Source organism: Staurois parvus, unplaced genomic scaffold, assembly GCF_062004578.1.
Source record: "Staurois parvus isolate SC_StPar_1 unplaced genomic scaffold, SC_StPar_1.0 ptg002880l, whole genome shotgun sequence".
Classification (NCBI taxonomy): domain Eukaryota; kingdom Metazoa; phylum Chordata; class Amphibia; order Anura; family Ranidae; genus Staurois; species Staurois parvus.
The window spans coordinates 18372-44018 of NW_028320676.1; the positions used below are offsets into that span (position 1 = coordinate 18372).

At 46.1% G+C, this 25647-nt stretch overlaps 1 protein-coding gene across 2 annotated transcripts; it reads left to right on the forward strand.

Annotated features, from left to right (window-relative positions):
* Positions 1 to 7242: 7242 nt before the first annotated feature.
* Positions 7243 to 21803, forward strand: LOC149428980 (PDZ domain-containing protein 11-like). Of its 2 annotated transcripts, XM_089666874.1 has the most exons (6): positions 7259 to 7533; positions 8736 to 8819; positions 10055 to 10111; positions 14817 to 14915; positions 15916 to 15976; positions 20669 to 21803. In XM_089666874.1, exons 1-6 carry the CDS (start codon positions 7441 to 7443, stop codon positions 20701 to 20703), a joined length of 429 nt encoding a protein of 142 aa, XP_089523000.1. In that variant the 5' UTR covers positions 7259 to 7440; the 3' UTR covers positions 20704 to 21803. The 2 variants fall into 2 exon arrangements, with proteins under 2 accessions (XP_089523001.1, XP_089523000.1); XM_089666875.1 differs by lacking the exon at positions 10055 to 10111 and having other exon boundaries at positions 7243 to 7533.
* Positions 21804 to 25647: the final 3844 nt, after the last annotated feature.

A 25647-nucleotide genomic window follows, 5' to 3' on the forward strand; every position in this document is an offset into this window, starting at 1 on the left:
GGCGCACCGAAACCGACCTTCCAAAGAAGAGGAGACAGGTCACCGACTACAGAGACAGTCTGATGTGTACAATCTGTGACTGGAGGAGAGGTGCATGAATGATACAATCTCCCTGCTCCAAGCGCAGTGCGGTTTGCATTCAATGATGACAAATACAAGAGATTTTCTGAATAAAGGAGGAGCAGAGGCTCAGTATAATGCAGTAGAGTCCTGGAGTAAACAAGAAGCCCTCCGATTTGATTGTGGGAGGGGGCGGGGCAGATGAATGTCACCAACTTCCTCCTTCAAGCAGAGGGCGGTATGTATTTAGTGGTTAGAATACAAGATTTTTTCTGAATTGAGGAGGAGCAGAGGCTCACTATAATCTAGTAGAGTCCTGGAGTAAACAATAAGACCTCTGGGGGGGTGGGGCAGATGAATGTCACCAACTTCCTCCTCCAAGCACAGTACGGTTTGCCTTCAGTGAAGAGAACACAAGACATTTTCTGAATGGAGGAAGTACAGAGGCATCACAGTCATTCCAGTTATGGGTGGAATTGGCTTCTGAGGCCCTATGTCCAGTATACCGGAGTCCATATGTAAACAGTGATTGGAGGAGGGGGTGAATGAATGTCACAATCTCCTTCCTCCGAATCCCACAGCAGTTTACATTCAATGATGGGAACACAAGACATTTTCTGAATGGAGGAGGTACAGAGACGTCAGTCATTCCAGTTACGGGTGGAATTGGCTTCTGAGGCCCTATGTCCAGTATACCGGAGTCCATATGTAAACAGTGTGACATTCATTCGCCCCTCCTCCAATCACTGTTTACATATAGACTCTGGTATACTGGATATAGGGCCTCAGAAGCCAATTCCACCCATAACTGGAATGACTGTGATGTCTCTGTACCTCCTCCATTCAGAAAATGTCTTGTGTTCCCATCACTGAATGTACACTGCCTTGTGATTTGGGAAAAGGAGATTGATTGGAGGAGGGGCGAATGAATGTCACAATCTCCTTCCTCCGAATCCCACAGCGGTTTACATTCAGTGATGGGAACACAAGACATTTTCTGAATGGAGGAGGTACAGAGACATCACTCATTCCAGTTATGGGTGGAAATTGGCTTCTGAGGCCCTATGTCCAGTATACCGGAGTCTATATGTAAACAGTGATTGGAGGAGGGGCGAATGAAGGTCCCAATCTCATTCCATCACAGAGCAGTTTGCATTCAGTGATGGGAATACAAGACATTTTCTGAATGGAGGAGGAACAGAGGCACCACGATCACTTCAATTTGGGGTGGAAATAGATTCTGAGGACTGGAGTCCATATGGCAGCTCTCCCCCGTCACACTTGGCGACAATGATGAACGTGGCCCTCTAGGCCATTTTGTGTGGCCCTCGCACCTCTCCTGCAGCTCCGCCCCCAGCTTCTGAGATAAGGGGGGGAGGGGTGCACTGTGATGTAAGGGAGGGTGGGGGACTCTTGAAATTTGAAGTGTGGGGGGGGGGGGGGGGGGGGGGGCGCTGGTATCATCCACCAGAAACTTCACTGGAGACGGCTCAGGCAGGACACCACGGCAGAGCCGTCACCAATCTTGTGGATGATCCCCGCGGTGGGCGGAGCATTTATATTACATACACATCCAACCGGCCAGAATGACGCGGCCCACATTAAAATTGAGCGACACCCCTTCTATAGCCCCGCCCCCCATGTTTCTCCTCTGATATCTGTAGGAAAAAAAAAAAAAAAGGAAGCAGAAAGATACAAAGTGTCTAGAGGAGAAGTCTGTAGAAAAAAAAATTTAAAAAAAGGACGGCAATTTTTTATTTTTTCCCCTCTTCTCATAAAAAAAAAGTTTTAGAAGAGGCCAGACCTTCAAGTGGAATTTTATTTTAATATTTTTTGTTTTCTTAATCCCCAATAATTTAGTGAATGCTCAGTGGGAAATATAAAAAAAAAAAAAAAAGCTGCTAGGTAAAGCCAATCCAAAAAGAATAAAGAAGAATAATATAATATAATAATAATAATAATAATAATAATAAAGAAGAATAATAATAATAAAGAAGAATAATAATAATAAAGAAGAAGAATATAATATAATAATAATAATAATAATAAAGAAGAATAATAATAATAAAGAAGAAGAATATAATATAATAATAATAATAATAATAAAGAAGAATAATAATAATAAAGAAGAATAATAATAATAAAGAAGAATAATATAATATAATAATAATAATAATAATAATAAAGAAGAATAATAATAATAAAGAAGAATAATATAATATAATAATAATAATAATAATAAAGAAGAATAATAATAATAAAGAAGAATAATATAATATAATAATAATAATAATAAAAAAGAAGAAGAATATAATAATAATAAAGAAGAAAATTTATATATAAATGTATTTTACATCAGAACAGGTGTGTATATATATTTCTATCTATATATCTGTTTTGATGTAAAATACATTTTTTTTACATTTGTTATATAATATTAGTATAATTATATATTTTTTTATATATTAGTATTTAAAAAAAATAATATTATATCTACCTTTTTTTGGTGATTTTACCTAGCAGCTTTTTTTCCCCCCACTGAGCATTCACTCCATATATATATATAATTTTTTTATTTTTTATTTTATTATAAATAACTTTTTTTACAAGAAAAAAAAAAAAATCTGCATTTATTTTTGCTAGAAAATAGCTTAGAACCTTAAAAAAAAAAAAAGAAAAAAAAAAAGAAGAAAGATACAAAGTGTCCAGAAAAAAAAAAAGAAAAAAAAAAAAAAAGGGCAATTTTTATTTTTTCCCCTCTTCTCGTAAAAAAAAAAACATTTTAGAAGAGGCCAGACCTTCAAGTAAATAGTGAAGTGGGATTTTATATATAAAAAAAATATATAATTATACTATTATATAACAAATGTAACAAAAAATGTATTTTACATCAGAACAGATATATATACACACACACGTTCTAATGTAAAATACATTTTTTATTACATTTGTTATATAATATTAGTATAATTATATATTTTTTTATATAATAGTATTTAAAAAATAATAATATTATATCTACCTTTTTTTGGTGATTTTACCTAGCAGCTTTTTTCCCCCCCACTGAGCATTCACTCCATATATATAATTTTTTTATTTTTTATTTTATTATAAATAACTTTTTTTTACAAGAATAAAAAAAAAATCTGCATTTATTTTTGCTAGAAAATAGCTTAGAACCTTAAAAAAAAAAAAAAAAAAAAAAAAGAAGAAGAAGAAGAAGAAGAAGAAGAAGAAAGATACAAAGTGTCTAGAGGAAAAGTCTGTAGAAAAAAAAAAAAAAGGCAATTTTTTATTTTTTCCCCTCTTCTCGTAAAAAAAAAAAACATTTTAGAAGAGGCCAGACCTTCAAGTAAATAGTGAAGTGGGATTTTATATATAAAAAAAAAAATATATAATTATACTATTATATAACAAATGTAACAAAAAATGTATTTTACATCAGAACAGATATACACACACACACGTTCTAATGTAAAATACATTTTTTGTTACATTTGTTATATAATATTAGTATAATTAGATATTTTTTTATATATTAGTATTTAAAAAAAAATAATATATCTACCTTTTTTTGGTGATTTTACCTAGCAGCTTTTTTTCCCCCACTGAGCATTCACTCCATATATATAATTTTTTTATTTTATTATAAATAACTTTTTTTACAAGAATAAAAAAAAAATCTGCATTTATTTTTGCTAGAAAATAGCTTAGAACCTTAAAAAAAAAAAAGAAAAAAAAAAAAAGAAAAAAAAAGGGCAATTTATTATTTTTTCCCCTCTTCTCGTAAAAAAAAAAAAAAAACGTTTTAGAAGAGGCCAGACCTTCAATTAAATAGTGAAGTGGGATTTTATATATAAAAAAAATATATAATTATGCTAATATTATATAACAAATGTAACAAAAAATGTATTTTACATCAGAACAGATATACACACACACACGTTCTAATGTAAAATACATTTTTTATTACATTTGTTATATAATATTAGCATAATTATATATTTTTTTATATATTAGTATTTAAAAAAAATAATATTCTATATATTTTTTTTTGGGTTGATTTTACCTAGCAGCTTTTTATCCCACTGAGCATTCACTCAATATAAATTATATATATATATTTCTTGTTTATATAAATAGCTTTTTTTACGAGAAGAAAAAAAATCTGCATTTATTTTTGCTAGAAAATAGCTTAGAACCTCAAAAAAAAAAAAAAAAAAAAAATAATAATTTATTTTTTCTCCTCTTTTCATAAAAAAAAAAAACCAAAAAAGTTTTAGAAGAGGCCAGACCTTCAAGTGGATAGTGAAGTGGAATTTTATTTTAATATTCTTTGTTTTCTTAATCCCCAAACATTTAGTGAATGCTCAGTGGGAAATAAAAAAAAGCTGCTAGGTAAAACCAACCCAAAAAAAAAAAAAAAAATAGAATATTATTTTTTTAAATACTAATATATATATAAAAAAAAAAAAAAAAAAAAAAGATTATACTAATATTATATAACAAATGTAATGAAAAATGTATTTTACATCAGAACAGATATATAGATATATATACACACCTGTTTTGATGTAAAATACATTTTTTTATATATTAGTATTTAAAAAAAATATATTTTTTTTTTGGGTTGGTTTTACCTAGCAGCTTTTTTTTCCCCCACTGAGCATTCACTCAAAAAAAAAAAAAAAATATAATAATAATAATAATAATAATAGAAAAAAAAAAATATATATATATATTTATTATAAATAACTTTTTACGAGAAGAAAAAAAAAATCTGCATTTATTTTTGCTAGAAAATAGCTTAGAACCTCAAAAAAAAAAAAAAAAAATTTATTTTTTCCCCTCTTTTCATAAAAAAAAAAACAAAAGTTTTAGAAGAGGCCAGACCTTCAAGTGGAATTTTATTTTAATATTCTTTGTTTTCTTAATCCCCAAACATTTAGTGAATGCTCAGTGGGAAATAAAAGAAAGCTGCTAGGTAAAACCAACCCAAAAAAAAAAAAAAAATAGAATATTATTTTTTTTAAATACTAATATAAAAAAAAAAGATATAATTATACTAATATTATATAACAAATGTAATGAAAAATGTATTTTACATCAGAACAGATGTATAGATATATACACACACACCTGTTTTGATGTAAAATACATTTTTTAATATATTAGTATTTAAAAAAAATATTTTTTTTTTTTTGGGTTGGTTTTACCTAGCAGCTTTTTTTTCCCCCACTGAGCATTCACTCAAAATATATATATATATTTTTTTTTTTTTTATTATAAATAACTTTTTACGAGAAGAAAAAAAAAATCTGCATTTATTTTTGCTAGAAAAAAAGCTTAGAACCTCAAAAAAAAAACAAAAAAAAAAAACACCAAAACAAAACAAACCAAACAAACAAACAAACAAACAAACAAACAAACAAAAAAAAAAAAAAAAAAAAAAAAAAAAAAAAAAATCGCAGTCTTGACCTTTTATAAGTTGCAGTGTACAAGAGGACTTATCCTCCATTCACACTTCTGCGACTTTGGGGTCCAAAGTCACATGACAAGTCACCCCCCCTCCCCCATGTTCCCCAATGGGTACCATTCATATCTGTGGGACTACAAAGTGGTTCCCGCACTACGTTGGTCCGGCTTTCGAGGACCATAGACTTCAATGTAAACCCTCCAAAGTCGCTTGAAAGTCACACCTGAGTGTTGTGTGTGCGACTTTGTAGATCACAAACAATTATCCTCGGTCAAAGCCAAAGTTGCAAAAAAAAAAAAAAAAAAATAGTACAACTGTGAATGATGGAGCCTGGCTGGAAATTAAAAAGTTCTATAAAAAAAAAATTTGAAAAAAAAAAAAAAATTCACAACTGTGAATGCAGCCTGTCTGTAAAGTTCTATAAAAAAAACAAACAGATAAAAAAAAAAAAAAAAATTTATATATATATATATATATATATCACACAAAAAAGAAAAAAAATATATAAAAAAACACAAAAACAAAAAAACACCACAGGACGCAGGAAACGACAGGAAATCCCTGGTTGTCATCAGACCCAGCGGGAGATTTCCCTTCACATCCTGTTCTGGTGACAACCCCAAATGTTTACATTTTCTTTGTACTTTCCTTGTACAGAGGGCGAATAGTGGGGATGAATCCCCGATTTGGGACGCAGACAACGATGGGAAATCCTCCAAATGTTGGGGTTGTCACCAGAACAGGAAGCAGAGGGAATCCTCCCCAGTGGGGACACCAGTTGTGACAACAACTTGGGATTTGCTCGGACTTCCTGTTGTGGGGGATGGGACCGGAAGTGAAATCTCTACAATGGGGACACCTGACAGGGGCTCTAACACCACCCCCCCCCCCGCTCCAGGGGGGTCCTGTGTGCCCCCAATATTTCTGCTGAGGGGTCAGTCACGTCTTCCTCCTGGGGCCCCCGGACCCTCATTCTATCACGGCCATGACAGACCGACCCCTCCCCCCCTTGTCTGTACAGAGTCTCCTCTGGTTGGGGGGGGGTTAGGATACAAGAAGGGGTGCATGACACACCTCCCCCCTCCTCAGGCCTCATCTCCCCTCCCCGCCATCATCACCCCGGCTCACCTCTCACCGTGCCCGGTCCGCTCCTCCTCAGCCCTGGGCCGCTGTACCTACTACTACCGCCAAGATTTCAAATCGGAAACAGCCAATCAAATCCTTCCTGACGTCAACCCCCCAGCCGCCGTAGACAGGGACTGAAAGGAAAAGGGCGTGGAGAACGCGGAATTTCGCGGCCATCTTTGTTAAGGGCGCAACGCCCTCTTTCCAGTATTTTTTTCGTGCTTTATGATACTTGTATCGCACTGAGTGCGGGCGGGCGGCGCTTCTATTTACGAATGAGATTTGGTACGCGAATATTTATAGCACTGCTCAATCACTAGTCAAGACATCTTTTTTTTTTTGCCCTCATCTAACATGGTCGCTCGGCTTCCGCCAGCCCAGGCTACCCGAAGCGTCAAATGAGAGATAATCAAACCATCGCACATCCGGCTTTGGAACGCTCAACCAATGGCTGGTTGCGAACAACGTGCTTTAGCCAATCAGCGTGAAGAAGCCCCAAAAACGAAGGGGGCGGGCGGACGGGTTGCCAGGTGACCCGTAAGCGCCGGTGCGGTGGCTCCTTTCTGTACAATACTGTCGGGACGCACACCGGGGTCACCCCAGACTTCGCACATAACTACCTACTGAGGGGGGGGTCTGTTTTTTTGAGGGGTTACAGCTTAGACTGTGTATTCTCCGCCCACTGAAATCACTTCCGGGTGTGTGCTGTGAACCGGAAGTAATGTTATGGTGTCACCGGTGGGAGTTCTGATTCCTGGCTGTGATTAGTCCGTGTAGGGATGGAGGGGAGGCCTACCTATGAGGATTACCCGTACCCTGTGGTCTTCCTGCCCCCCTATGAGAACCCCCCGGCCTGGATCCCCCTGCAGGAGGTGAGAGCTGTCACTTTGGGGGCCTTTAAAATAGACTCCGCCCAACTGCAACATCAGAATATGGGGTGGGGCTTAAAGTGTAACTACAAGCCAAACTTTTTTTTAGTGTTGGATGGAGGGGAGGGACGAGACCCCCTGGCAGGTTTTTGTTACCGTCTGTGTCCCCCTTGGGGAGATTTCTCTTTACTTCCTGTCCCAGAGACAAACCAGGAAGTGAGAGGAAATTCCTCAGAACGTGTATCCCCATTGGGGAGATTTCCCCTCATTTCCTGTGTCAGAACCAAAATAGGAAGTGAAGGGGAATCCCTGGTTGTCACCAGAAGTGTCCCCATTGGAAGATTACACCGTGATTGGTAATGGTGTGGGGGGTTGTTAGGTCTCGTCAGGTGTTAGTGTTGGGTGTCGGATGTCAATGTTGGATGTTAGGTGTCACGTGTCGGGTGTCAGATGTCGGTGTCGGGTGTCAGTGTGGGGTGTCAGATGTCAGTGTGGGGTGTCAGATGTCGGTGTCGGGTGTCAGATGTCGGTGTCGGGTGTCAGTGTGGGGTGTCAGATGTCAGTGTCAGGTGTCAGTGTGGGGTGTCAGATGTCGGTGTCGGGTGTCAGTGTGGGGTGTCAGATGTCGGTGTCGGGTGTCAGTGTGGGGTGTCAGATGTCGGGTGTCAGTGTGGGGTGTCAGATGTCGGGTGTCAGTGTGGGGTGTCGGGTGTTAGTGTGGGGTGTCGGATGTCTGTGGGGTGTCGGATGTCTGTGGGGTGTCGGGTGTCAGTGTGGGGTGTCGGGTGTCAGTTTGGGGTGTCGGGTGTCAGTGTGGGGTGTCAGATGTCAGTGTCGGATGTCTGTGGGGTGTCGGGTGTCAGATGTCGGTGTCACGTGTCAGTGTCGGGTGTCAGTGTGGGGTGTCGGATGTCTGTGGGGTGTCAGTTGTCAGTGTCGGGTGTCAGTGTGGAATGTCGGGTGTCAGTGTGGGGTGTCAGATGTCGGTGTCACGTGTCAGTGTCGGGTGTCAGTGTGGGGTGTCGGATGTCTGTGGGGTGTCAGTTGTCAGTGTCGGGTGTCAGTGTGGAATGTCGGGTGTCAGTGTGGGGTGTCAGTTGTCAGTGTCGGGTGTCAGTGTGGGGTGTCGGATGTCTGTGGGGTGTCAGTTGTCAGTGTCGGGTGTCAGTTCTGTATCTGATAATCTGGGTTTCTTGTCTCCGCAGAGAGTGTACAGCTCGGATTACAACAATGAGCTCTCACACTTCCTCCCCCGCTCCATCCTGCTGAAGAAACCTCCGGGGGCCCAGGTCAGTCCAATGGGAGGAACCCAGGAAGCCCCATAGCGGGGTCTGTGGGTGGGGTGTGGCCTACATACCTGGGAGCCCCCCTACTCTAAACCGTAGAGTCACAGGCCACTCCCCTTCTTTCTCCCGAGATACCCAGAAGTACTGACTCCCCCTCTCCACCCTCACAGATACCCAGAAGTACTAACCCCCCCCCCCCCAGATAACTGGAAGTACTGACCCCCCACAGATACCCAGAATTTCTGACCCCCCCAGATACCTGGAAGCTGGAAGTACCTACACCCCCCCCAGATACCCGGAAGTACTGACTCCCCCTCTCCACCCCCACAGATACCTAGAAGTACTAACCCCCCCCCCCCCCAGATAACTGGAAGTACTGACCCCCCCCCAGATACCTGGAAGCTGGAAGTACTTACACCCCCCCCCAGATACCTGGAAGTACTGACCCCCCACAGATACCCAGAATTTCTGACCCCCCCAGATACCTGGAAGCTGGAAGTACCTACACCCCCCCCAGATACCTGGAAGTACTGACCCCCCCACAGATACCCGGAAGTACTGACTCCCCCTCTCCACCCCCACAGATACCTAGAAGTACTAACCCCCCCCCCAGATACCTGGAAGCTGGAAGTACTTACACCCCCCCCCCCCAGATACCTGGAAGTACTGACCCCCCACAGATACCAAGAATTATTGACCCCCCTACCCCACATATCTGGAAGTACTGACACCACACACACGTATACCTGGAAGTACTGACTCCCCCTCTCCACCCTTACAGATACCCAGAAGTAATATTGAAAGCAAAATCCCCCGTCCATCCATCCCCCATCCATCCATCCCCCATCCATCCCTCCATCCATCCATGTCCCCATGCTTTATTTGCTGAGATATCACTTTGAAACACCCCCTCCTGCTAGCATTCCTGGCAGTGGCCATCTTGAGTAAGGGCGGGTGATTCATGTAGCCTTTACTTCCTGGAATCCATCTGCCCTTCGCTCAGGCATGCAGGCAGGAGGGCGTGCTTAGCTGAGACAGCCCCTCCCACCTCCTGAAGGCTCCTGGGAGGGATGACCTTTTCCTAGGCCAGAAACCAGGAAGTGCCTGAAGAAATGAAAAAAAAAATGTCTTTGTATTGGAAGCGCTATGTTAGCTGCTCCCTGATTGGCTGCCTCCCTGATTGGCTGTCTCCCTCGCCGTATTCCTTCTGTCTCTGACTGTTCCTTCTGTGATTGTAGCTGGGATTCAATATCCGAGGAGGGAAGGCGTCGCAGCTCGGGATCTTCATCTCCAAGGTATGGACTGAGGAACGGGGGCGACTTCTAGAAGTGCCCGTCACACCGCCGCCATTTGTGTGCGATTTCAGCGCGATTTCTGAAGACTTTTATTTCATCGATTTCTTGCCATTTGCAGTGCGATTTCTATTCCATGTCTGTGAAATCGCAATAAAACGGCAGGAAAAGTTAGCGAGGAAGACTTTAGAAATCGCATGTTTTCAGACGCCGACATTCACATTCATTAGATGCGATTTCAGGTGAGATTTCAATTCGCAAATCGCAATCTGAAATCGCACCGTATGACTGGGCACTTCCTGGTTTCACTTCTCTGTATTCCCGAGTCAGGAAGGACGACATTCTTTGTATTGTTCATTTTATTTGTTCAAGGAAACTTGTAAGATTGAAATCACAATCTGAAATCTCACCTGAACTCTCACCTGAACTCTCGCCTGAACTCTCGCCTGAACTCTCGCCTGAACTCTCGCCTGAACTCTCGCCTGAACTCTCGCCTGAACTCTCGCCTGAACTCTCGCCTGAACTCTCGCCTGAACTCTCGCCTGAAATCGCAATCTGAAATCGCAATCTGAAATCTCGCCTGAAATCTCGCCTGAAATCTCGCCTGAAATCGCAATCTGAAATCTCACCTGAAATCACACATGAAATTTCACCTCAATTCTTGCCTGAAATCTCACTTGAAATCTCACCTGAAATCGCACCTGAAATTTCACCTGAAATCGCAATCTGAAATCTCACCTGAAATCACAATCTGAAATCTCACCTGAAATCGCAATCTGAAATCGCAATCTGAAATCTCACCTGAAATCGCAATCTAAAATCTCACCTGAAATCTCACTTGAAATTTCACCTGAATTCTTGCCTGAAATCGCACCTGAAATCGCACCTGAAATTGCAATCTGAAATCTCACCTGAAATCGCACCTGAAATTTCACCTGAAATCGCAATCTGAAATCTCACCTGAAATCACAATCTGAAATCTCACCTGAAATCGCAATCTGAAATCGCAATCTGAAATCTCACCTGAAATCGCAATCTAAAATCTCACCTGAAATCTCACTTGAAATTTCACCTGAATTCTTGCCTGAAATCGCACCTGAAATCGCACCTGAAATTGCAATCTGAAATCTCACCTGAAATCGCAATCTGAAATCTCGCCTGAAATCGCAATCTGAAATCTCGCCTGAAATCGCAATCTGAACTCTCACCTGAACTCTCACCTGAACTCTCACCTGAAATGACACATGAAATCGCAATCTGAAATCGCAATCTGAAATCTCACCTGAAATCGCAATCTGAAATCGCAATCTGAAATCGCAATCTGAAATCTCACCTGAAATCACACTTGAAATTTCACCTCAATTCTTGCCTGAAATCTCACTTGAAATCTCACCTGAAATCGCACCTGAAATCGCAATCTGAAATCTCACCTGAATCGCAACCTGAAATCGCAATCTGAAATCTCACCTGAAATCACAATCTGAAATCTCACCTGAAATCACACATGAAATCTCACCTGAATTCTTGCCTGAAATCTCACCTGAAATCGCAATCTGAAATCTCACCTGAAATCACACATGAAATTTCACCTGAATTCTTGCCTGAAATCGCAATCTGAAATCTCACCTGAAATCGCAATCTGAAATCTCACCTGAAATCACAATCTGAAATCTCGCCTGAAATTGCACCTGAAATCTCGCCTGAAAGCGCAATCTGAAATCTCGCCTGAAAGCGCAATCTGAAATCGCAATCTGACATCTCACTTGAAATCGCAATCTGAAATCTCGCCTGAAATCGCAATCTGAAATCTCAATCTGAAATCTCACCTGAAATCGCAATCTGAAATCGCAATCTGAAATCGCAATCTGAAATCTCACCTGAAATCACACATGAAATTTCACCTCAATTCTTGCCTGAAATCTCACCTGAAATCTCACCTGAAATCGCACCTGAAATCTCACCTGAAATCGCACCTGAAATCTCACCTGAAATCGCAATCTGAAATCTCACCTGAAATCACACATGAAATTTCACCTCAATTCTTTCCTTAAATCTCACCTGAAATCTCACCTGAATTCTTGCCTGAAATCTCACTTGAAATCTCACCTGAAATCGCAATCTGAAATCTCACCTGAAATCACACATGAAATTTCACCTGAATTCTTGCCTGAAATCGCAATCTGAAATCTCACCTGAAATCGCAATCTGAAATCTCACCTGAAATCGCAATCTGAAATCTCACCTGAAATCGCAATCTGAAATCGCAATCTGAAATCGCAATCTGAAATCTCACCTGAAATCACACATGAAATTTCACCTCAATTCTCGCCTGAAATCTCACCTGAAATCTCACCTGAAATCGCACCTGAAATCTCACCTGAAATCGCACCTGAAATCTCACCTGAAATCGCAATCTGAAATCTCACCTGAAATCACACATGAAATTTCACCTCAATTCTTTCCTTAAATCTCACCTGAAATCTCACCTGAATTCTTGCCTGAAATCTCACTTGAAATCTCACCTGAAATCGCAATCTGAAATCTCACCTGAAATCACACATGAAATTTCACCTGAATTCTTGCCTGAAATCGCAATCTGAAATCTCGCCTGAAATTGCAATCTGAAATCGCAATCTGACATCTCACTTGAAATCGCAATCTGAAATCTCGCCTGAAATCGCAACCTGAAATCTCACCTGAAATCTCAATCTGAAATCTCAATCTGAAATCTCGCCTGAAATCTCATTTGAAATCTCACCTGAAATCGCAATCTGAAATCTCGCCTGAAATCTTGCCTGAAATCTCGCCTGAAATCTCACTTGAAATCTCACCTGAAATTGCAATCTGAAATCGCACCTGAAATCTCAATCTGAAATCGCACCTGAAATCTCACCTGAAATCTCAATCTGAAATCGCACCTGAAATCTCGCCTGAAATCGCAATCTGAAATCTCGCCTGAAATATCACCTGAAATCGCAATCTGAAATCTCACCTGAAATCACATGTAAAATCTCGCCTGAAATCTCACTTGAAATCTCACTTGAAATCTCACCTGAAATCGCAATCTGAACTCTCACCTGAACTCTCACCTGAACTCTCACCTGAAATCGCAATCTGAAATCACACCTGAAATCACACATGAAATTTCACCTGAATTCTTGCCTGAAATCTCACTTGAAATCTCGCCTGAAATCGCAATCTGAAATCTCGCCTGAAATCTCACTTGAAATCGCAATCTGAAATCTCACCTGAAATCTCACCTGAAATCGCAATCTGAAATCGCAATCTGAAATCTCGCCTGAAATCTCACTTGAAATCTCACCTGAAATTGCAATCTGAAATCACAATTTGAAATCGCACCTGAAATCTCAATCTGAAATCTCAATCTGAAATCGCACTGTATGACCGGGCACTTCCTGGTTTCACTTCTCTGAGTCAGGAAGGACGACATTTTTATTTGTTCGAGGAAACTTGTAAGACTGCGAATTGAAATCACATCTAATGAATGTGAATGTCGGCGTCTGAACACGTGCGATTTTCTGCGGCGCGATTTCTAAACTCGTTGTTGCGTGACTTTTTCTGCAGTTTTGTTGCGATTTCACAGACATAGACTAGAACGGAAATTGCGCCGTAAATCGCGAGAAATCTTTGAAAGACTTCACAAGTCGCAATAAAGTCTTCAGAAATCGCACACAAAGCATGAGCTCCCCTCCAATCTCTGCTCACTGAATTGTATTGACAGCAGCAGGAGCCAATGGCTGTGTCTGCTGCCTATCTGTCCTGTCGGTGCGGGGAGAGAGCTGTGACTGATGGGCACTCAGGAATCAGGGCGGGGCGAGGGGGGAGGGGCTTGACGCCGAGCGGCTGCATATTTGCGTACCGTTTGTAGACAAGCGTGCTGACAGCACATGTGTTGGCGTCCCTTGGATAGGTCCCGATCTCTCCTTTGCGGTCGGGACCTTTCCAGTCATGTGACAGCCAATCACAGTGGTCACATGACCCTAAACCCCGCCTCCTGGCCCTTTAAGGGGTTTCTGACTCCAGGAGGTGGGGTGGGGTTTATGGTCATGTGACCGCCGTGATTGGGGCTGGGGCAAAGGGGTTAAAGTGCACAAAGGTAAAAATCTCCCCCCCCAAGACCCCCTAATGCCTGAGCCCGATCGCGATCCATTGATGTGCATGAGAGCCTTGGCTGTCCCGGGTCTCTGCCTCCTCATTGATACCCGCTGCTGTGCATCACAGCCAGTGAGCCAATGAGGAGAGAGAGGGCGGAGCAGAGCCACTGTTCCATGTGTGAATGGACACAGAGCAGAGGCTCAGGAGTGCGCCTGCTCAGGTGCCCCCCATACAGGAGGGAGGGGCCAGGAGCACGGCGGGGGTCCCGGCTCTGTCATGGTTTTGCACAGAGCCGGGTCCCCCCACAGGCCCTCCTGGCCCCTCCCTCCTGTATAGAAAGTAGGACAGGTTTAGTATTTTTAATAAATACAGACGGGGCCTTTAGTATAGCTTTACTGCATGTGTCCTGCGCAGGGCCCTGATCGATCAACGGCACTCTGATGCCATTATATACAGTGCAGGACTGCCGGTAAGTGAGGGTGTCGAGATCCCGCATCACAACCTGGAGCGTCGGGGGGGGGGGGGGGGGAGCGCCACCGCTGGAGTGATTCTGAACTGTCAGGTGACGTCATAACGCTCTGTCTTTGTGCAGGTTATCCCCGATTCTGATGCTCACCGTGCCGGCCTGCAGGAAGGAGATCAGGTGCTCACTGTGAACAACGTGGATTTCCAGGATATCGAGCACAGCAAGGTACTGAGAGCGCATTGGGGGTGTGTGGGGGGGGGGGGGGTGGGGCAGGTCTCAGATCGGCCCCAGTGCACTCACCATCAGACCTCGGATCGGCCCCAGTGCACTCACCATCAGACCTCGGATCGGCCCCAGTGCACGCACCATCAGACCCCAGATTGGCCCCGGTGCACGCACCATCAGACCCCAGATTGGCCCCGGTGCACGCACCATCAGACCCCAGATTGGCCCCGGTGCACGCACCATCAGACCCCAGATTGGCCCCAGTGTACGCAGCATCAGACCTCGGATCGGCCCCAGTGCACGCAGCATCAGATCCCAGATCGGCCCCAGTGCACGCACCATCAGACCCCAGATCGGCCCCAGTGCACGCACCATCAGACCCCGGATCGGCCCCAGTGCACGCACCATCAGACCCCGGATCGGCCCCAGTGCACGCACCATCAGACCTCAGATCGGCCCCAGTGCACGCACCATCAGACCCCAGATCGGCCCCAGTACACGCACCATCAGACCCCAGATCGGCCCCAGTGCACGCACCATCAGACCCCAGATCGGCCCCAGTGCACGCACCATCAGACCCCAGATCGGCCCCAGTGCACGCACCATCAGATCCCAGATCGGCCCCAGTGCACGCACCATCAGACCTAATAAATACCTGACCTCTGCTCAGCCCCAAATCCTGCACCTTTAGGCAGGCCGGGTGCTGCTGTTGCCTTGTGGGTGGGCTTCTTCCCCAGATTATGGCGGTGTCCTCTGCCACCGGCGGGTTGTCAGAACGGTCGGTAGGAGGTGGGTGGTCCAGGATTTTATTAGTTGTCATTTCCAGGTAGTAGCAGTGGGTGGCAGCACTAAATGGCATCACATGCCGGGGGCACCTACCTCAAGAGTACAACTTCAGATTCTGAGGTTCCCGTGGGTGCTGGGTGGCCACCCTCCGGTGTATGTAGAAGAGACCGGCCTGGCACACCGCACAGTTTTATGTGTTTCTCTCTTTCTGTAGGCCGTGGAGATTTTGAAAACTGCCAGAGAAATCTACATGCAAGTCCGCTACTTCCCATACAGTAAGTTGTAGTGTGGGCGGGGCTCGCTACTTCCCATACAGTAAGTTGTAGTGTGGGCGGGGCTCGGTACTTCCCATACAGTAAGTTGTAGTGTGGGCGGGGCTCTGTACTTCCCATACAGTAAGTTGTAGTGAGGGCGGGGCTCGCTACTTCCATACAGTAAGTTGTAGTGTGGGCGGGGCTCGGTACTTCCCATACAGTAAGTTGTAGTGTGGGCGGGGCTCGCTACTTCCCATACAGTAAGTTGTAGTGTGGGCGGGGCTCGGTACTTCCCATACAGTAAGTTGTAGTGTGGGCGGGGCTCGGTACTTCCCATACAGTAAGTTGTAGTGAGGGCGGGGCTCGCTACTTCCATACAGTAAGTTGTAGTGTGGGCGGGGCTCGCTACTTCCCATACAGTAAGTTGTAGTGTGGGCGGGGCTCGCTACTTCCAATACAGTAAGTTGTAGTGTGGGCGGGGCTCGCTACTTCCCATACAGTAAGTTGTAGTGTGGGCGGGGCTCGCTACTTCCCATACAGTAAGTTGTAGTGTGGGCGGGGCTCGCTACTTCCCATACAGTAAGTTGTAGTGTGGGCGGGGCTCGGTACATCCCATACAGTAAGTTGTAGTGTGGGCGGGGCTCGGTACATCCCATACAGTAAGTTGTAGTGTGGGCGGGGCTCGGTACTTCCCATACAGTAAGTTGTAGTGTGGGCGGGGCTCGGTACATCCCATACAGTAAGTTGTAGTGTGGGCGGGGCTCGCTACTTCCCATACAGTAAGTTGTAGTGTGGGCGGGGCTCGGTACTTCCCATACAGTAAGTTGTAGTGTGGGCGGGGCTCTGTACTTCCCATACAGTAAGTTGTAGTGTGGGCGGGGCTCGCTACTTCCCATACAGTAAGTTGTAGTGTGGGCGGGGCTCGGTACTTCCCATACAGTAAGTTGTAGTGTGGGCGGGGCTCGGTACTTCCCATACAGTAAGTTGTAGTGAGGGCGGGGCTCGCTACTTCCCATACAGTAAGTTGTAGTGTGGGCGGGGCTCGGTACTTCCCATACAGTAAGTTGTAGTGAGGGCGGGGCTCGCTACTTCCATACAGTAAGTTGTAGTGTGGGCGGGGCTCGCTACTTCCCATACAGTAAGTTGTAGTGTGGGCGGGGCTCGGTACTTCAATACAGTAAGTTGTAGTGAGGGCGGGGCTCGCTACTTCCCATACAGTAAGTTGTAGTGTGGGCGGGGCTCGCTACTTCCCATACAGTAAGTTGTAGTGTGGGCGGGGCTCGGTACTTCCCATACAGTAAGTTGTAGTGTGGGCGGGGCTCGCTACTTCCAATACAGTAAGTTGTAGTGTGGGCGGGGCTCGCTACTTCCCATACAGTAAGTTGTAGTGTGGGCGGGGCTCGCTACTTCCCATACAGTAAGTTGTAGTGTGGGCGGGGCTCGCTACTTCCCATACAGTAAGTTGTAGTGTGGGTGGGGCTCGGTACATCCCATACAGTAAGTTGTAGTGTGGGCGGGGCTCGGTACATCCCATACAGTAAGTTGTAGTGTGGGCGGGGCTCGGTACTTCCCATACAGTAAGTTGTAGTGTGGGCGGGGCTCGGTACATCCCATACAGTAAGTTGTAGTGTGGGCGGGGCTCGGTACTTCCCATACAGTAAGTTGTAGTGTGGGCGGGGCTCGGTACTTCCCATACAGTAAGTTGTAGTGTGGGCGGGGCTCGGTACTTCCATACAGTAAGTTGTAGTGTGGGCGGGGCTCGGTACTTCCATACAGTAAGTTGTAGTGTGGGCGGGGCTCGCTACTTCCCATACAGTAAGTTGTAGTGAGGGCGGGGCTCGCTACTTCCCATACAGTAAGTTGTAGTGAGGGCGGGGCTCGCTACTTCCCATACAGTAAGTTGTAGTGAGGGCGGGGCTCGCTACTTCCCATACAGTAAGTTGTAGTGTGGGCGGGGCTCGCTACTTCCCATACAGTAAGTTGTAGTGTGGGCGGGGCTCGCTACTTCCCATACAGTAAGTTGTAGTGTGGGCGGGGCTCGGTACTTCCATACAGTAAGTTGTAGTGTGGGCGGGGCTCGGTACTTCCATACAGTAAGTTGTAGTGTGGGCGGGGCTCGCTACTTCCCATACAGTAAGTTGTAGTGTGGGCGGGGCTCGCTACTTCCCATACAGTAAGTTGTAGTGTGGGCGGGGCTCGGTACATCCCATACAGTAAGTTGTAGTGTGGGCGGGGCTCGGTACTTCCCATACAGTAAGTTGTAGTGTGGGCGGGGCTCGGTACTTCCATACAGTAAGTTGTAGTGTGGGCGGGGCTCGGTACTTCCATACAGTAAGTTGTAGTGTGGGCGGGGCTCGCTACTTCCCATACAGTAAGTTGTAGTGAGGGCGGGGCTCGCTACTTCCCATACAGTAAGTTGTAGTGAGGGCGGGGCTCGCTACTTCCCATACAGTAAGTTGTAGTGTGGGCGGGGCTCGCTACTTCCATACAGTAAGTTGTAGTGTGGGCGGGGCTCGCTACTTCCATACAGTAAGTTGTAGTGTGGGCGGGGCTCGCTACTTCCATACAGTAAGTTGTAGTGTGGGCGGGGCTCGCTACTTCCATACAGTAAGTTGTAGTGTGGGCGGGGCTCGCTACTTCCATACAGTAAGTTGTAGTGTGGGCGGGGCTCGCTACTTCCATACACTAAGTTGTAGTGTGGGCGGGGCTCGCTACTTCCATACAGTAAGTTGTAGTGTGGGCGGGGCTCGCTACTTCCCATACAGTAAGTTGTAGTGTGGGCGGGGCTCGCTACTTCCATACAGTAAGTTGTAGTGAGGGCGGGGCTCGCTACTTCCCATACAGTAAGTTGTAGTGAGGGCGGGGCTCGCTACTTCCCATACAGTAAGTTGTAGTGTGGGCGGGGCTCGCTACTTCCCATACAGTACGTTGTAGTGTGGGCGGGGCTCGGTACTTCCCATACAGTACGTTGTAGTGTGGGCGGGGCTCTGTACTTCCCATACAGTACGTTGTAGTGTGGGCGGGGCTCGGTACTTCCATACAGTAAGTTGTAGTGTGGGCGGAGCTCGGTACTTCCCATACAGTAAGTTGTAGTGAGGGCGGGGCTCGCTACTTCCCATACAGTAAGTTGTAGTGAGGGCGGGGCTCGGTACTTCCATACAGTAAGTTGTAGTGTGGGCGGGGCTCGCTACTTCCCATACAGTACGTTGTAGTGTGGGCGGGGCTCGGTACTTCCATACAGTAAGTTGTAGTGTGGGCGGGGCTCGGTACTTCCATACAGTAAGTTGTAGTGTGGGCGGAGCTCGGTACTTCCCATACAGTAAGTTGTAGTGAGGGCGGGGCTCGGTACTTCCCATACAGTAAGTTGTAGTGAGGGCGGGGCTCGGTACTTCCATACAGTAAGTTGTAGTGAGGGCGGGGCTCGCTACTTCCATACAGTAAGTTGTAGTGTGGGCGGAGCTCGGTACTTCCCATACAGTAAGTTGTAGTGAGGGCGGGGCTCGGTACTTCCATACAGTAAGTTGTAGTGAGGGCGGGGCTCGGTACTTTACATTTGGAACAATGCAGTCAGGCAAGTACCGTTCCGCAACCACCAAACCCAGACACGTCCATCGGATTGCCAGACAGAGAAGTGTGATTGGTCACTCCAGAGAACACGTCTCCTCTGCTCTAGAGTCCAGTGGCAGCGTGCTTTACACCACAGCATCCGACGCTTTGCATTGCACTTGGTGATGGAGGGCTTGGATGCAGCTGCTCGGCCATGGAAACCCATTCTTTCACAAATGTTTGTAGAAGCCGTCTGCATGCCTAGGGGCTTGATTGTATACACCTGTGTCCATGGAGAGGATTGGAACACCTGAATAACATGATTGGGAGGGGATTGGAACACCTGAATCACATGATGTGGAGGGGATTGGAGCACCTGAATCACATGATATGGAGGGGATTGGAACACCTGAATCACATGATATGGAGGGGGTTGGGACACCTGAATCACATGATTGGGAGGGGATTGGAACACCTGAATCACATGATATGGAGGGGATTGGAACACCTGAATCACATGATATGGAGGGGATTGGAACACCTGAATCACATGATATGGAGGGGATTGGAACACCTGAATCACATGATTGGGAGGGAATTGGAACACCTGAATCACATGATGTGGAGGGGATTGGAGCATCTGAATCACATGATATGGAGGGGATTGGAACACCCGAATCACATGATATGGAGGGGATTGGAACACCCGAATCACATGATATGGAGGGGATTGGAACACCCGAATCACATGATATGGAGGGGATTGGAACACCCGAATCACATGGTATGGAGGGGATTGGAACACCCGAATCACATGATTGGGAGGGGATTGGAACACTTGAATCACATGATATGGAGGGGATTGGGACACCCGAATCACATGATTGGGAGGGGATTGGAACACCCGAATCACATGATATGGAGGGTAATGGAACACCCGAATCACATGATTGGGAGGGGATTGGAACACCTGAATCACATGATATGGAGGGGATTGGAACACCTGAATCACATGATATGGAAAGGATTGGAACACCTGAATCACATGATCTGGAGGGCGGGGCCAATACTTTGGGCTATACAGTGTATGATGACGAGCTCCCCGTAGCCGGCTCCACACGCGCTCAGTACTCAGGTCATGGTGTCAGTCACGTCTTTGTTTTGCAGACTATCAGCGGCAGAAGGAGAGAACCGTTCACTAGTCTCTGATCTGTGTCTTCCCCGTCCGTCATTGGACAGCAGCCGGTGTCGGTGCCGATGATGCCACGGAACGCTTCACCATGGATCTGACCGCGAAGCATCGTTGTGTCGGCCCCCAGAGTCTGCTGATATCCATGGACTTCTTCAGGGACCGGCGGCCTCTGAGGTCCCCAATGCCGGGCTGGTTGGAGCAATCCATTATAAATGATACACTACATCCTACGTCTTCATAGGGAACCTGTGGGGGCGGGGAGGGGGTGTGGCTTCATATTCTCGGATTTTACCCTTTCTATACTGGGGGGCGGGGCTTCATATTCTCGGATTTCACCCTTTCTATAACGGGGGGCGGGGCTTCATATTCTCGGATTCCACCCTTTCTATACCGGGGGGGCGGGGCTTCATAGTCTCGGATTTCACCCTTTCTATGCCGGGGGTGAGGCTTCATATTCTCGGATTTCACCCTTTCTATACTGGGGGGGCGGGGCTTCATATTCTCGGATTTCACCCTTTCTATACTGGGGGCGGGGCTTCATATGCTCGGATTTCACCCTTTCTATACTGGGGGGCGGGGCTTCATATTCTCGGATTTCACCCTTTCTATACCGGGGGGGCTTCATATTCTCGGATTTCACCCTTTCTATCCCAGGGGGGGCGGGGCTTCATATTCTCGGATTTCACCCTTTCTATGCCGGGGGCGGGGCTTCATATTCTCGGATTTCACCCTTTCTATGCCGGGGGGCGGGGCTTCATATTATCGGATTTCACCCTTTCTATCCCTGGGGGCGGGGCTTCATATTCTCGGATTTCACCCTTTCTATGCCGGGGGCGGGGCTTCATATTCTCGGATTTCACCCTTTCTATGCCGGGGGGCGGGGCTTCATATTATCGGATTTCACCCTTTCTATGCCTGGGGGCGGGGCTTCATATTCTCGGATTTCACCCTTTCTATGCCGGGGGGCGGGGCTTCATATTCTCGGATTTCACCCTTTCTATGCCGGGGGGCGGGGCTTCATATTCTCGGATTTCACCCTTTCTATGCCGGGGGGTACGATTGTATTTTTGTAACTTCCAGCTGGAAATCTAAATAAAGTTTTGGCCTCGAGATGGTTTTCCGGTGTGTGCTTGAACGTCATAACGTACCCAGACGCAGCGCCTGATTATCCGGACCAATCAGGGCCAAGTCACCCCGGCTGTGTAACGCAATGGTGGTCAACTTAAAGAAATGATCAGGCCCCTGACACATCCTGAGGGCCACACGATAACACCTCATGTTCACATGTTGAAGTGCCGCCCACACATGGGCTGTAATACACGTTACATGTTTAGATTTTTTTTTTTTTTTGCAATGCACATTTAAGGGCAAATGGGAAACAAACCCCCAGGATTGGTGTCAGTGAACTCTATAGTAACCCCCAGGATTGGTGTCAGTGAACTCTATAGTAACCCCCAGTATTGGTGTCAGTGAACTCTATAGTAACCCCCAGTATTGGTGTCAGTGAACTCTATATTAACCCCCATGGTTGGTGTCAGTGAACTCTATAGTAACCCCCAGGATTGGTGTCAGTGAACTCTATAGTAACCCCCATGGTTGGTGTCAGTGAACTCTATAGTAACCCCCAGGATTGGTGTCAGTGAACTCTATAGTAACCCCCAGTATTGGTGTCAGTGAACTCTATATTAACCCCCAGGATTGGTGTCAGTGAACTCTATAGTAACCCCCATGGTTGGTGTCAGTGAACTCTATAGTAACCCCCATGGTTGGTGTCAGTGAACTCTATAGTAACCCCCAGGATTGGTGTCAGTGAACTCTATAGTAACCCCCATGGTTGGTGTCAGTGAACTCTATAGTAACCCCCATGGTTGGTGTCAGTGAACTCTATAGTAACCCCCATGGTTGGTGTCAGTGAATTCTATAGTAACCCCCAGGATTGGTGTCAGTGAACTCTATAGTTACCCCCAGGATTGGTGTCAGTGAACTGTATAGTAACCCCCAGTATTGGTGTCAGTGAACTGTATAGTAACCCCCAGTATTGGTGTCAGTGAACTCTATAGTAACCCCCAGTATTGGTGTCAGTGAACTCTATAGTAACCCCCAGTATTGGTGTCAGTGAACTGTATAGTAACCCCCAGGATTGGTGTCAGTGAACTCTATAGTAACCCCCAGGATTGGTGTCAGTGAACTCTATAGTAACCCCCAGGATTGGTGTCAGTGAACTCTATAGTAACCCCCAGTATTGGTGTCAGTGAACTCTATAGTAACCCCCAGGATTGGTGTCAGTGAACTGTATAGTAACCCCCATGGTTGGTGTCAGTGAACTGTATAGTAACCCCCAGTATTGGTGTCAGTGAACTGTATAGTAACCCCCAGTATTGGTGTCAGTGAACTCTATAGTAACCCCCAGGATTGGTGTCAGTGAACTGTATAGTAACCCCCAGGATTGGTGTCAGTGAACTGTATAGTAACCCCCATGGTTGGTGTCAGTGAACTGTATAGTAACCCCCAGTATTGGTGTCAGTGAACTCTATAGTAACCCCCAGGATTGGTGTCAGTGAACTCTATAGTAACCCCCATGGTTGGTGTCAGTGAACTCTATAGTAACCCCCATGGTTGGTGTCAGTGAACTCTATAGTAACCCCCATGGTTGGTGTCAGTGAATTCTATAGTAACCCCCAGGATTGGTGTCAGTGAACTCTATAGTTACCCCCAGGATTGGTGTCAGTGAACTGTATAGTAACCCCCAGTATTGGTGTCAGTGAACTGTATAGTAACCCCCAGTATTGGTGTCAGTGAACTCTATAGTAACCCCCAGTATTGGTGTCAGTGAACTCTATAGTAACCCCCAGTATTGGTGTCAGTGAACTCTATAGTAACCCCCAGGATTGGTGTCAGTGAACTCTATAGTAACCCCCAGGATTGGTGTCAGTGAACTCTATAGTAACCCCCAGGATTGGTGTCAGTGAACTCTATAGTAACCCCCAGTATTGGTGTCAGTGAACTCTATAGTAACCCCCAGGATTGGTGTCAGTGAACTGTATAGTAACCCCCAGTATTGGTGTCAGTGAACTGTATAGTAACCCCCAGTATTGGTGTCAGTGAACTCTATAGTAACCCCCAGGATTGGTGTCAGTGAACTCTATAGTAACCCCCAGGATTGGTGTCAGTGAACTGTATAGTAACCCCCATGGTTGGTGTCAGTGAACTCTATAGTAACCCCCAGGATTGGTGTCAGTGAACTCTATAGTAACCCCCAGGATTGGTGTCAGTGAACTCTATAGTAACCCCCAGGATTGGTGTCAGTGAACTCTATAGTAACCCCCATCGTTGGTGTCAGCACAATAATAATACCCACATTAGGGGTCAGTGTTTTTCTTTTTTTTAAACCCCCATCTCCACCTTCGTTGGTAGTAGCCCCCCCCCCCCCAATTGTGGTCAGTGACAGAGGCTCCATCTGCTACAGAAGGGGGTGAAGACAAGACTAGTCAAGCTGTACAAAGAGAGAGAGCTGTGGGAGGGGCCCTGCAGGATCCACCTACTACATGAGGGGGTGGAGACAAGACCAGTCACCCTGCACAAAGAGTTGTGGGAGTGGCCCTGCAGGCTCCACCTACTGCATGAGGGGGTGGAGACAAGACCAGTCACCCTGCACAAAGAGAGTTGTGGGAGGGGCCCTGCAGGCTCCACCTACTGCATGAGGGGGTGGAGACAAGACCAGTCACCCTGCACAAAGAGTTGTGGGAGTGGCCCTGCAGGCTCCACCTACTGCATGAGGGGGTGGAGACAAGACCAGTCACCCTGCACAAAGAGAGTTGTGGGAGGGGCCCTGCAGGCTCCACCTACTGCATGAGGGGGTGGAGACAAGACCAGTCACCCTGCATAGAGAGTTGTGGGAGGGGCCCTGCAGCCTCCACCTACTACATGAGGGGGTGGAGACAAGACCAGTCACCCTGCACAAAGAGTTGTGGGAGGGGCCCTGCAGGCTCCACCTACTACATGAGAGGGTGAAGACAAGACTGGCCCCCCTGTACAAGGAGAGAGCAGAGCTATGGGAGGGGCCCTGCAGGCTCCACCCACTACATGAGGGGGTGGAGAAAAGACCAGTCACCCTGCACAAAGAGAGACCAGAGTTGTGGGAGGGGCACTTCAGGCTCCATCCACTACAGGAAGGGGCGGAGACAAGACCAGTCCCCCTGCACAAGGAGAGGGAGCAGCAGTGAGTGGTCTCTATTCCAGGAAGTCTCACCCTGGATGGCGGCTCAGATCTGGGAGGAGATTCCAGAAGAAGTCACATGACCGATGGATTTGGAATATACCGTATTTGTTTAGATCGGATTTCAGCAAAAACGTCCGAAAATCGCCTTAAAAAAGACTCAATATCTCCGCCTTCACACAGCCATTGTGAAAAATCCCTGTAATGTGGCTAATAGGTTCTTACCATCCAGTGGCCATACTTCCTGCAATACCTTCATCAAAAACAAAATTCACCTTACACCCACTAGATGGCGCTGATGAGCAAAGGACATCAACATTGTACACATATCCACTGTAGGACCGCCCACCCGCGCTGAACTGCAGACGGGCATCTCCCATTGGTGCAGCAACATACCCATCCGGGTTCAGGGCGCCCCCCTCCTGCCAACACCAACTGCAGCTTTGATTGGATACACCAGGATTTTGTCAGCAGGTCCAGGCCAATGATTCACGGCCGGGACCTGCTGATCCTGTGTCCAATCACAGCGCAGAGCCCTATGTTGACAAACAACACAGGGCTCTGTACAGAGGGAGCGATCTCTTTGTTTCTTCTCCCTGCAAAGATTTTTCAAAAAAAGCAGCACATAATACAGACATCCAGCCCGGGTTCACACGTGTGCGGTGCGGCATATCGCATGTGATTCGTAGAGGAACCGCATTCCCTGCAGATCACATGCAATTTGTGTGCGGTGCCATC

Coding starts and splice junctions, on each gene's coding strand:
- LOC149428980 (XM_089666874.1), top strand. CDS start 7,441: ATGGAGGGGAGGCCTACCTATGAGGATTACCCGTACCCTGTGGTCTTC. Junction 14,916..15,915: donor AGGATATCGAGCACAGCAAG/GTACTGAGAGCG, acceptor CTCTTTCTGTAG/GCCGTGGAGATTTTGAAAAC. Junction 15,977..20,668: donor AGTCCGCTACTTCCCATACA/GTAAGTTGTAGT, acceptor TTTGTTTTGCAG/ACTATCAGCGGCAGAAGGAG.